Raw genomic sequence first — 13,941 nt, forward strand, 5'->3', positions numbered from 1 at the left:
CTTTCAAACAATACAAGTGTATTTTCTATAACACTTTTAAAATATAGGAATAACAGATTCCCAGAATGTTCCACTCGCTCTACATGCACATAAAACATGTCCATGCTATAAGACGTAAAGTTTTAATGAATAATTTATGTTTCAATTACTTTAGAAAAATGTAATTTCACAATTAAATATGAGGGATTATAAAACAGATTCAGTGCTCAGCTATTAATTTCAATACAGGGTTTCATACTCTAATTATGTAAATAACTAGAAATATAGGGATTTTTTTTTAAATTACTATTAACGTAACCATAGTGAGAAAATGAGAACTTCTATTACTTTGTACTTTTACTTTGTTGTACATTCCACATTTAGTGAGTGCTCATTTTAAACAATTAAGTATGTCACTATTTAAAAGCAAAAATTTGATTAAAGAATGAGCTATCAAATCTCTACTTCTCTACAGTTATATCACAAGTGCAATAATGATTTATAAACTTGACCTGAAAGGTGACTTATAATTTAAACTTCTAATACCCAGGAAAGTTTACCATTTGTTATTTGTTTATACAAAAAAATCTACAAGGGCAAATTAAAACTATCTTCAAGGTTGGTCTTTATAGGACTCTTTAAAACTAAAATATACTGGCAATCATACCTCAAAATTAGTAGCGGAGTATGGAAGGGTCGTTGGGAGAGAAGCCAAGATATGAAATTTCTAAGCCTAACAGATTCCGGTGTGTCCAACTCGGGTAGTTCAGTCTGCAAAAAAAATATTCAGTATTTGCACACAGAACCAAAAAGTAAATAATTTACACTCACACAACAGAACAAACTGACCACTTTAGGAAGAGAAAGCTTTGTTTATCAAATGTAGATTAAGAAAGAAGTATTCTCAATTCAATCCTAAAGAAAAACTAAATAAAAATGTTCCAGTCATTGGATTTCTTTATTTGTGGAAAAATTCAATATTCAGACACATTGGAAATACGCTGAAAGCTTTAAATATTTTTTTAAACCAAATTACTGTATCTAGTAAATTAGCTTTGTATTTGACATCTAGCAAACATATTAAACTTTGAAAACACTTGCCCCTTAGACTTGAAATTACAAACAATTAACATGTTCAAAATATTTGTAGTTTTAATTTTAAAATGTTTGTAAGAAAATCTTAAGAATGTTTTTTAAGATGACAAGTATCCATGTCTTGTAATTTTCTTTTCTTACTGGATAATTTATTTTTTCCTGATACTTATTAAAGAGAAACTACTAAAAATATATTTATCAAAAACATTTTCCAAAGATAACTTTCTTTGATCAGCTGAGAACATAATGTGATAAAATTTGCTGATGTTTAGATATGAATAAAGAAAAATAATATTTTTAATTTGAACATCTATAGAAAATAAAAGTACAATACAACAGTTTCTCCACATTTGTAATGGATATTCATATATAAAATAGAGTAAAACCAACAAGTGTTGTACATAAAAAACAGGTGCCAAGGTCTAAGCAACAGTAGGTAAATGGTAGAAAATGCTTGCTAGCTGCAAAAGATGCCTACTTAAATATGATACTGACAAGTGTTAACTTTTATTCAGACTTGCACACCCTGTTTTCCAGCTTGGAACTTTTGAGTGTAAATTATAAAAACTTTAACCTTATACCAATACTTATGTAAATCAATTTTTCACAAGGATAACAATCAGCATATTCTACTCATAGTATAATAATACTGGCAGTTAAATGATAAAATACAAGTTAAAATCCTAACTGCTACACTTAACTATGTTGTTCAGCACAAACAAAACAGTATTAATTTATTCTCAGTTGTTCAGCACGAATGACATAGTATTAATTTATTGCATGAAAATTCTAGTACATCAGTTTTTTTTCCTTACTTCTTCACATACAGATTTAAGAAACAGTATTTGTGTATAACTTACCATTCCCTCTGGAATTGCTCTAAATGTTGATATTCCCAGCACACCAGAACAGAAGTGATCACTAATTCCCCTCCCCACATACAGATACATTAAACCTACTGTATCTAGAAGGTATGCTCCTGTAGGATCTATTTTCTCTAAAGTTAGCTGTAGGATAGGAGGCTGTGGCACTGTTTTTCTTTCATCAGTTTGCAGGGATTTCTAAGGTTAAAAGATATAAAAAAATCATAAAACTACAGAAATAACTTTTAGACAAAACTTCTTTGTGAAGAGATAAAAATTGAACGGTAGAGTAATATGACATTCAAATGTTCACAAAATATTAAAGAATAATTCTTGGCAATATTGAAAACCAAAACTGTTATAATATTAATGTAAATGAAACTGTACTTCCTTAACTTTAATACTCATTTTGCAAAATACAAAGAAAATTTGTGAAATGTTGCTGGTTTCTTTAAAACAAAATCTCATCTAACTTCAGAATATGAGTAAATTACAACCACCACATAATCATGGAAATACTAATGTAAACAACAACCTCCTTACATTATCATCTAATGCATGCACTGGATACATTCGTGGGTAGATGAAAGTCATCAGATAAGACAGGGGCATAGACTTCATCTGTTCCATTGCAAAGACTCTTTCATCCAACTTTGTGCTAATTCCTACTCGAAATGCAACCTGTAAAGGAAAATTTAAATATACCTCTGTTTATAAATTACTTCAGTAATACAAGTTCACATCATTTTAATGGTATCTATACCTGGGTAAAAAAAATACATTGTTCCTAATTACGTTTTTTATGATGCAAAAATAATCCATTTGAGCATTTAAAAACAAATTAAAAACTAAACATTTTCGTTATATTTCCAAGTTACAAATTTTTAAAACTTTACTTACACTTTTCAATAACCCCAATACAAAAAGAGGCAATAATCGTGCACAGTAAGGTACCATAAGTGCTCCTGCTGTCTGACCAGCTGCTAATGTGTTATGGTAAGTACTTATCAGGTCACAGCAAGAATTTATCATAGCATCTTGGGCATCACTAAGTGACGCTATACTTTTGTCAACAGCTGGAGAGAAAAGTAAATATTCAGAGGTTTAAAATAAAATTATTTTTAATTTTACATAAATAAATATGTACTTCATTTGGGCTTTATAATGTTATAAGCTAAACATCAAATACTGCATAATCATAACATTCAAACTATCAAAGCATTTATTAAAAACAGAAAAAGAAAAAACCTCAAATTTATGTTTGATTTAGTGGAGAAACAGTATCTTTGAAGTTTATTTCTAAGACACTGAATAAATGAATCCATTTGAAAGTAAGTGTGAAACAAATATTCTTCATAGTTGTTAACAGTGTTCAAATCATTCACATACTTTCAGTATATAAACAGCATGTACAGAAAAAACACACATGTATAATTAATCATGAAAACTTTGCTAAAGTTTCAAAACTAAATTGGATCTTCTTGAGGTCACTCATCTTATAAAATCCATAGTTGTTCTTAATATTCAGATATTTTTAGCATTACAGAATTTCTTTATTTAAAAACTGGAAGTCACTTGACAGGTCAAACAGGTCTCAAACAGTATTTTACATCTATTGTCTTCTAAGTCTGTTCAAAGAGTAAGAAGTTATTACAAACATTTTAAGCCTAAAAACTGATTCAGAAGAAAGAACAAATATATACACAAACGTTTTAGTGTATACTGACTACTGTAGAATGTGAACATTAAACTCCTATATTATAATTGTTAGCACATGATCTAATGAACCTACCCATCTTTGCCAAAAGACAAATTATGCTTTCCTGGTCAGCATTTCCAAGCACTTCGGTCACAACTGCTACAACTGGAAGACTCAATGTATGAACTCTGATTCTTCTTTCACCTGATAAGATAGTCACAGCAAGATTACAAAGTATTCCAGATAATTAATAACAACATAAATGCAAGTGTTTAAATAATACAGTATCACAAAATGTAACATGGTTGGACAACAGAATATTCTTGTTACACAGTGCAGTACCACATAACATCTGCTCAGTATTGTACAATACACTACACAATACTGCATACAAAAGTGTTAAAACCACCTGAAGAGTATTATGTTAACCTTTACTTAATACATATAAAAATAATTTATCACCAGCGTACTTTGACATGATGTGTATCAAAACTTGTTATCAACAGACCTTTACTAAAAATTAAGTGTGACACAAAATTATGATTTGATTAACTACTTGTCACTTACTCATAGCAGTTTTTGGGAACACCTCTCATGAAAAACCCTAGACAATGACAAATCAAAAAAATAAGACAAGTTTCTTCTAGTGGTGGATTATATTTACACATACATGTTTTAGTTCTCTTATTTACAATACTGAACCTTTACTGGGTGCATTAAACATTTGTTACTAAGGTGTATTAACCTCGTAACATGGACACCATTTTTAAAATCCCTTCTGTGCTTGTCACTGAATTCCATTCAAAATTTAATTAAACAACTCTACTATCAATGCAGTTCTAATAAAATATTTTTATCAAATATATTATAATTGAAAGTTATATTACCTCAGTTGTTACTCCTTTATTTCAAAAAACAAGTGAATATAATGTAAACATCTTGTGTTTGTGCACTTTAAAACATTACAACTTGCTTACAAGTAACTCTAGTGAACTTTCAAGAACTTCTGTCTGAGGAAAATGCTCTAAAAATTATTTCAATTCTAGATAAGCCATGCCTACTTCCAAAGTAGAAGATGTTGCTAAACAAGTTAAGTTGAATGGCATGCTTTCAGCCAATAGAAAAAGCAGAATTATTGTTGGAATGTTGCCAAATTAACAGCAAATGTTGACACACACACACATCAGTATACAAACATGATGAAATAAAGCTTAGTCCATTGTTGAAAGCAGAGTTCTTAACACTTGTCTATTCTTTACTACCTCATACATATTAGTTTGATGCAGTTAAAACACACTTCACTTTTATATTTTAGTTACATATTGTCTGAGTTTTACAATTCATACTTAAGAGTTAATGATTTTTATCTATATTCTATATTTTTTTATTTAACCATAAAGTTAAATAAGTGCAACCATCATTTTGTTGTGGACTAAATATCTCTGCCAGTGTTAATGTTATATCACCTGCAGTCACCTGTTCACGCGTCAGCATAATGATAAATAAAATGAAAGAAAAATAAAACATCAAAATATAAACTGAGTGAGAATGTAAAAACATGAATTTATATATATGACCCATAACAGATATTTCAAGATTATTTAACAAAGAGATAAAATGTGTGTGTATATATAATTCCATTTCTTAATTTTTAACAAAAAAACAGCAAATACAATATAGCATTTACATTTAAAAACTTCTGATATTCATTTAGGAGGCTATATGGATTATGAAAGTGAAATGTGAAAATTAGAAGAAAAAAAACAGTATATTTTATACTTAACAGTAAAGCCACCTAGCTGGTGAACTATTAGAGAACTGAGTGCTAATATTTTTGGTGGAAAGGGCAGAAAAAATCAAATTAAATATTTCATTTTACTCAAACTAAATACTTTTATCAAAGTTCTTATAAAGTTTTATCCATTGGCTTTATTACTGGAAAGATATTTAATGTCACATAACATGCTTAAGCCTGAAGCATGTTATCATAATTGGGTTAAGTTATTACCAACAGACTCTTGACATGATCCAAGTTATTAAAAATATTCTTTTATCTGATACATAAACATTGTTACTAACACACCTTTGCTTGATGTATAGAGAACAGCAGCTTGAAAACAAACATTTCTGTAATCGGTCAAGTTCTCTTCTATGGCAACCTGCATACCGTAACCTGCATCAGGATTCACATTAGGAAGAGACAACAAATCTCTGGATCTAACAAAGAAGTTACCATGGAACGTGTGGAGAGACAAACCTGTGCCAAAGAGATAAGAAATGAACATAACATGAGCATTTAATTATACATTAGTAGATTAGGTCAGAATCTAATATATAACAAATACAACTTTAAGTTAGAGACTCCTCTCAAAACCCACCGTAAATTTTTAAAATATTTTTGAAGAGAATTTGAATATAATTATTTATACTTTCCATTTACTACAAATTATATAACTATATTAAGTATTTACAACATCAACTATGGTAAACAGTTGCTTAACAAACATGTAAAATTAGAATTTACGTTATCAGATATAGAGCATATCTTACTGTACCACACTGCTAAAATTGTACGATTGTTTTATATGAGAATTCTAAAACTATTAGTTCTTTCATTATTTCATTAAAAAAGTGGCATCCTGAGGGTTAGAGTTGAATTGGATCCCACCAATTTTAAAGTATTCCAAAACAATTATATAACAAAAATTCACCAGTAGGTAAATATAAATTTCTACTAAATAATATGTATGAAAATACAAAGTAACTACACTAAATCCATTAAGTTTGATTTTCACTTTAAAAGCCATTATGCAGAAGTCTAAAATGCAGGCACTATAAAATTGAACTTAGGCCTAGATTAGTAGTATACAATGTGCAACTTGTCATCATGAGATCTCATTCTAAAGTAGCCTAGATTAATTAAATAAGCAGTAGTCAAAATGTGATGCACAGCAGAAAAAAAAATGTCAAATAAGTATCATTTCCTGATTCATTGTATTTATTTTACTAATATAATTTTATATTCATATCTTCAATTGTGTGTTGAATTTTAAAATTTAATGGTCCAAAATGGTGTTTGGTTTGTTTTGAATTTCGTGCAAAGCTACACGAGGGCTATTTGACCAAGCCATCCCTAATTTAGCAGTGTGAAGACTAGAGGGAAGGCAGCTAGTCATCATCACCCACTGCCAACTCTTGGGCTGCTCTTTTGCCAATGAATAGTGAGATTGACCATTACATTATAATGCCCCAACAGCTGAAAGGGCGAGCATGTTTGCTGTGACGGGGATTCAAACCCAAGACCCTTGGATTACGAGTCAAGTGCCTTTATCACCTGGCCATGCCAGGCTGCCAAAATGGTATAATAGTGTCCAAGTTTTCAGTTAGTCATGTTTGATAAGCCATCTCAAAAAATATGTGCAATTTAAACAATAAAACTTCATTTTGTTACAGACTGATGATGAAACATTGATCTTTACATGTCATTTCTTTTCAAACTCAAGTTTGAGGTCATGACAACATTAAACTTCTAGTTATTTTTTACACACATACAATATTTTTTTTTATCTTTTAAAATACTAGCTTATTGGAAATTCTAACAAATATACCTTCTCCCTTAAAACTTACCTCTTGCACACCTTATTCTCATCACTGCCTCAAACCCTATCTTTCTGGTAAGATAACGTCGTAAGTCTTTCTGGTATTTTTCAGTCATAAGTTTATTCATTGTGGCATGGAAGCTAGGATAATAATTAACACTACCAGCAGAAAACTTAGACATACAAGCTGGAAAAAAGTAAAACAATTTTAATACAGACCTTCTAAAACCCTCAATATATGCACTAAATTTATTCAGCTCAAAATAAAATATCTTTCAAGCATTTAAATCAAGTTGAGGTACCATCCCTTGTCCAGGTTATGAACTTAAAAAATTATAGGGATACATGCTATAATAAATAACACAAAAATCTTAACTTTCAGACAAAGCATTTATAACACATTATTTCAGGAACTCAAACGTTTTGTATTAACTTTAGAAACTCAGTATGTATATACGTAAAAAATAGTATATACTGTGCTATGATCAGGGTAGCTTTATATTAAGAGGTTGTGGCAAAAGCAGCAGTAACTGGGGTGCTTTCTGTTACCCACTTTCAATATCCAGCTCCTAATGTCCTTCCACAATGTTTCATTTGATTAATTAGGTGACAATCATTGGCTGCAGAAATGTTTTACAAGCTGCCAAAGTTGATAAATCATGGGTCAAAGAAGCTAGTATAACTCTAGAAACGGCTCTTCATATCAACCTCATAGGGGCTGTTGAAACTGAAACATCAGCTAAGTTTATGTATTAATGCAATGATGGTAGTCATTGTTTTCATTTCATTCCTCCACAGAAAGTGCTAGCACTCTCTCCAAGAAACACAAGACGTTTGTGTGTCTACACAAACACACACTGCACAAGTTGTGTTATGGAAAATGTAACTAAGTCTTTTTGTGTGTAAGGTGGTATCATCGTCTGAGAATGTAGTTAACATTAACTTACATCAAATAAATATTCAAACCCAGCAATAACTGGGGTTGGGGGACACAGTTTTTTATACCTTCTTTATATATAGTTACATATAGGTGATTTCATCACAGGTAAAATATTAACTTGCTTATCAATATCAAATGATCCTTCTGAAATTATTTTATATCTTTTTTTATGTAAATTTAAGAAAATTTATACAATGCCAGAAAACCAAAAAAACAAAATACTAAGAAAAGTAATGCATCACAGATGCAACAAAAATTATTGGAGACGTGATTATTAGTTGCAAGTACATATAATAATAACTGGATAATGAATCCCTGAACTATAAATTTTAAATTAAATAGAGCATTAAATGTAACCAGCTAAGTTACATTTCTTTGTGCGTGATAAGATGTTCAAGTGCATCTATTAGAATACTAAAGTGTAAGTCCTTTTCAGACAACTTGATACATTTTGCCTGTTTCTTAACAAAATAGATCACTTTTTGCAACTTTCATGTACTGGAATATTTAATTCATGAAGAATGAATAAAGTCAGAACAAATAAATCACTTATCTCAAGATCTAACTGAACATGTAAAAAATTCAACATCCATATTTCTAAACCTGATTTACAAGAATTCTGCACTGTTAATGTTCACACATGACTAACATATCAAAATATATTAATAAAAAATTAATAATGTAACTTTATCCCTAACTAGCAGAAGTTCCAACCAACAGAAAACTTTGTTCTAGTAATTACTAATCACAGTATTCATACCTTAATGAAAAAAAAAGATAAAACTTCACATTTTCTATAAAAGGTTTTTACTGTAAAGTACTGCATATGAAGTGTTTTGATTATGCTCACTGCTTCAAAATAATTAGATGTACAGAGCTCAAAATTTTGATAAATTATACTGATACAAACTAATTTTTTTACATATTAAAAGTGATATAGTTTACAGAAAAACCCAGTTTCTCAGTACTACACTTGAAAACTACATCAATAAAGATACAAACTCTCACATACAGTCCAAGTGACAAGTGTTCTTGTGAGGAGAGTACTTTGGTTTTGTTACAAAGAAATGGTTATTGCATATACATTTGCTTTTAATTGTTTGAATCCAGAATATGCAAAGTGTAAAATTTTTGGATTTTTTTTATAACACCAATAAATGGCACAGGTATTTTGGTTACACACATACACATATGCTATCTCCACTACAGGAAGATGAATTGCTATAAATTACAACGTTACCAATACACATTATGTTAAATTACACGTCTGATGCCTTTTATTAAATTTGAGCAATAGAAAATTTAGCCTCAAAGTTACAAGGCTGTCAAATAAAATTCTATAACGGAAAAGTAAGAACCCTACATACGAGTAGAATATCAGATATGTGAACTGGCATTCTTCAAAGCACTCCATATGTTTTTCTTTATTATTTATTTAATTTTTAATTATTTCAATTACTTGTTTTTATTATATTACCTCCTTTTTCAAAGTTGTATTGGACAAAAAAATTTGCATATTAATCCAAACATAGGAAGAAAATTAATAAACTAATCCAGCTACTTTCAAGAAATACATTAGTTACTTAGTACCTCCAAAAATTAAATACAGTTGAAGGTATATGTTTACAGATTTCCATGTTAGCTACATAAGAAACCAAGGCATGTTCCAGCAAGTCCAAAGGTGCCAAAGCTCATACATACCCAAAGTTGCTAAGTCTGAATATTGAGAACTAAGTAAAAACAGATCCACAGCTATCTGCTGAATAGAGCAGTCCAGTGCTAGCTGCTTGTAGAAATCTGTAGCAGGCCCCAGATTGGAAACATCCTGATCACACACAGAAAAAAAGTCTTTCAAAGTTTATCATGTATTATTTATTAACGACATTCATTTATTATAAAGAACTAATACAATCTTTTTACTCGCAATGTTTCTTACAGCACAAACCAAGTATTTAAAGAAATCCTATAATTAAAAAAAAACTTAAAATGCATTTCACATGTACATAATTTCCACATTTTGTAACCACGAGTTATATCATATGCATCAACATAAAAATGTGACGCAATTCACACAATGGAATTTCTGCTGTGTAAACACAATTATACTTTTTTCTGTAGTAAGTTTTACAATAAAATTAGATGAATTCTTTACTCATCATAACTCAATTCAATACTCTCAAAGTTAATAAAAATATTAAACACTATCTTTCATCAGATTAGCATTTGAGATAGTTAACATTATTTGAACATAAACTTCCAACTGTATTAACTAACCCTGGCTGCACGTTGATTAGGATCCTCCCTAGGCTTCAAAGATCCTGGACCAACATTTGGTAAATGTGTCTGTATAACAGTAATCCTTCCTCCTGTTGGAGCCTAAATGTAGTTTAACAAAAATAAAATTCATGTACCATTTCAGGGGTAGGAAATAAAATGGCTGCATGTAAAAATAACCCTGAACAATAAAAATGTAATCCCCAAGGGAAATAAATAATCAACTGATGAATAAATTAATAATTACTTTATACTGTCAGTATCTTAGAGTTGTAACATTCTACGAACTTGTACTACTCCATAATGCTTCTTGAAAAGAAATTTCATTTTAAAATGGTAACTTCAAGAACTGCTTACCTGATGCCTGTCATAAAAGAATTTTTGTGGCTTTCTAGTAAATATTCAACAATAAAATGTTTACAGGATTGAAAATATGTCTAAACAAGTTATAAATAAATTCCAAAATCTGTACTTCATTCATAGGCTTTCTAAATGTTCCACAACATTCCACTGTTCTTCTCTGCAAAAGCTGTGTGTAATCACTTTTCCACAAAACCATAAATTACATTTCACTCCACTTTGTTCACTCTTTAATGATGTAAACAATTTATAATCAGATCTATTCTGTGGTACTTTACCTGTTGCTATTTTCAAAGCAAAGCTTCATTAGTAATTGTTCACACCATATTCTGTGAGGTCATAAAAAGTGAATGAGATGCTGAACTATTAAAAACAATCATGCAAAAAATATTTATAAAAATATTTCTCAAGAACAATAGTTTTAACAAACATGACCTATGCTTTCATACAAGTGGAAATATTCTAAAAAATAATTGGAATGTTGTTTATATGTTGTGCAATATTGCAAGTTTAAGAATTTTTATTTTCCTTTCTGAATTAAACTAAATGAGTGTTATAACAAAACATTACCTAAAACATACCTTTATGTAAAAGGTCATTGAAATAATTAAATTATTTTCACTAAAATTTTAAAATTTGATATAAGTGTGCATTTCTCATCTTACAATTGCTCACTCACATGAATAGCAAAATTACAATAAAAATGCACAACAATTAGAAAAGGAGACAAGTATAAACATCAAAACTAAAGATAGCTTTTGATAAAAAATCAATGTGCTTTATCTCAAGCTTACTCAATACCAAACAAGTGCTATATTCACCCAAAGATATCCTTTAGTTCCTATGACAAACCTCTAGTATCTTGCATTCAAAATTTTATTAAATAACTTACATTATACCAATTAGTATAGCATACAATCTTAGATAATAATCCATATGTTAATAGCATAAGTTTAAGTTCCTAATTCTACAAGGAAATATTTTCAAAAATCCTGAATTCCCATCAGTGTAATGAATCATTTTCTGTACACATCTTTTCTCTATTTTTTCCATCACCCCTTGAAAGAGTAAGTAATTAAATGTACAGCATTCACTATAGAATCATCATTGCTCACAGAAACCATAATTTTTATAGCCTTCAATTTTTTTGGTTACAGAGCTGTCAATAGAAAATCAGACACCTCCTGCCATGCCTACCTGTCACATTCTTTTTTTCCAGAACTCATTAACAGTTACTTCTTATGTTTGAGTATATATTAATAACCTGTAACCAGTAGGAAGTCAGGACTTTCATCTACCAAATGATGTATTGTATAATGGGTTCTGAACAGACAGCAGTCAGTTTCACTCACAATACAAGCAATGTTCTAGTAAGAAACTTTACAACTAGTTTGGATGAATTTGAAATGGCACTTAGAAATACAGAAACATTTTGAGTTAGGAGAAATTGTCTTTTTCATATAATTAGTCTGTGTTCTTTGATTATTTAATTAACACTACTATGAAAAGTGGGGCCTAATAGGCCCCAGAGCAACTTGAAAGGTTATTTATATTAGGCTAATAAATTTGTATTTAAATGAAATTGCCATTTCATTTGATTTCATTTCATTTAAATACAAAATTATTAGCCTAATATTAATAACCTTCCAAGTTGCTCTGGGGCCTATTAGGCCCCACTTTTCATAGGAGTGTTAAATAAAAATTTAGTGCATTACTACCATTAGTATAAAAAGGTAAATTTAAGTGTCATCAACTATCAACAGCAAGAAAGAGATTAGGTATTTTCTTTCTTGTTTTTCATGTTTACTCTTATTATAAAATAATAAATGTAAAAATGGGGATCTTTCTGGTTAAGATCAGATTAGATAAAATAAATAATAATATAATAAAAAAATGTTTCACAAGGCACAAAAGCAAGCATAACATAATATGAACTACACATGCCCTGAGTGATTTACAAGTTAAGTTATGGACAGTGGTTAGTCAAGGTTCAAAGGACAATAAAATTTAATTAGAAACAGATATATACTGGTTTTAGCTTAAAGCTACTTAGGATAAAGAAGGTAATTTCTTGTTACAATCTGAAGTCATTCTAGAAAGAAAAAAGTGCAATTCAGATTTTTTAATTTTATTTTTGGTAGTCACAACATTGGTCAGTTTGACCAATCCTGTTTTGAGTTAAGAGTATAGAAAATTACAGATAAAATTTTAGTGAAAAACTGTTTGAAACATATTTAGGAGGTATTAGGAATCATATATAAAGGAAATTCCAACCTTCTGAGATCAGAAAAAATTTTAATCTTAATATGAAAATTACTTTGCACACAGATTATTTAAAGCAAATACTCAATATACTCATGGGCAAATCTTTTAGTTTATAAAAAACACTTCACTAAAAAATGATTTTTGTATATTAAACTTGTGTTTACTGAAATACTGCCAAAGTTTGTGAAAATATAGACACTACATTGAAAGTTCGAAGTATTACATTTATAGACTTCAAACAAGTACAAAGGAGATCATGTGGTCAGGCAAATTGACCATGCCCAATACTGTAAGTGTTAAAAAGAATTTTATATGTTACTCACCATTAGCTTGTATGCTGCCTGTAGTGCTGCACCTAAGGCAGTATTTGTATCATCATTTTCAGCAAATCTATTGGGAAGATCTTTCAGTAGGTCTTGTATTAACTGAAAAAAATAATATATTAACAAGAATTATTATCTGAATGATTTACCATAAACTTTAAATTCTATTTACTGTTGAAAAAATAATACAACAAAAATAATGTTACCAGTTATTTTCAACAATAAACTGTTAACTCAGGGGGTTCCTAACCTGTTGGTTGCAACCCTCTGGGGGGTCGCGATGCCTTGGCAGGGGAGTCGCGTAGCCTTGTTAGAAGTAGCTTGGTATAACATTAATTTTATTTCATCAATTACATTTTCATGGCCAGAGTGCCAAAAGGTTGGGAACCCCTGTGTTAACTAGAAACTACAAATAAATTATTTTGCCAAACTATACCATAACAGTTGAGTTGTAGAGTGATGGTGAAACAGTTCCTTTAACTTTGTTTACATTTACAATAAAAATTTATTGAATAAAGTGAAAAACATACAACCATTATACTTC

At 29.8% G+C, this 13,941-nt stretch overlaps 1 protein-coding gene across 5 annotated transcripts in view; it reads right to left on the bottom strand.

Moving 5' to 3' along the window:
• LOC143256055 (protein transport protein Sec24A-like) overlaps positions 1-13,941 on the bottom strand; it is a 56,092-nt gene that overhangs the window by 955 nt on the left and 41,196 nt on the right. For all 5 annotated transcript variants that reach the window (XM_076512706.1, XM_076512705.1, XM_076512707.1 and 2 more), the window contains 10 exons: positions 13,398-13,499; positions 10,450-10,551; positions 9,877-10,000; positions 7,264-7,422; positions 5,720-5,893; positions 3,730-3,840; positions 2,838-3,013; positions 2,481-2,618; positions 1,935-2,135; positions 647-750 (listed from right to left, as the gene is read on the bottom strand). In XM_076512706.1, the coding sequence (XP_076368821.1) occupies positions 647-750; positions 1,935-2,135; positions 2,481-2,618; positions 2,838-3,013; positions 3,730-3,840; positions 5,720-5,893; positions 7,264-7,422; positions 9,877-10,000; positions 10,450-10,551; positions 13,398-13,499 (1,391 nt within the window). The remainder of the gene's footprint in view (positions 1-646; positions 751-1,934; positions 2,136-2,480; positions 2,619-2,837; positions 3,014-3,729; positions 3,841-5,719; positions 5,894-7,263; positions 7,423-9,876; positions 10,001-10,449; positions 10,552-13,397; positions 13,500-13,941) is intronic.

This window comes from Tachypleus tridentatus, chromosome 7 (assembly GCF_004210375.1).
Source record: "Tachypleus tridentatus isolate NWPU-2018 chromosome 7, ASM421037v1, whole genome shotgun sequence".
NCBI lineage: Eukaryota > Metazoa > Arthropoda > Merostomata > Xiphosura > Limulidae > Tachypleus > Tachypleus tridentatus.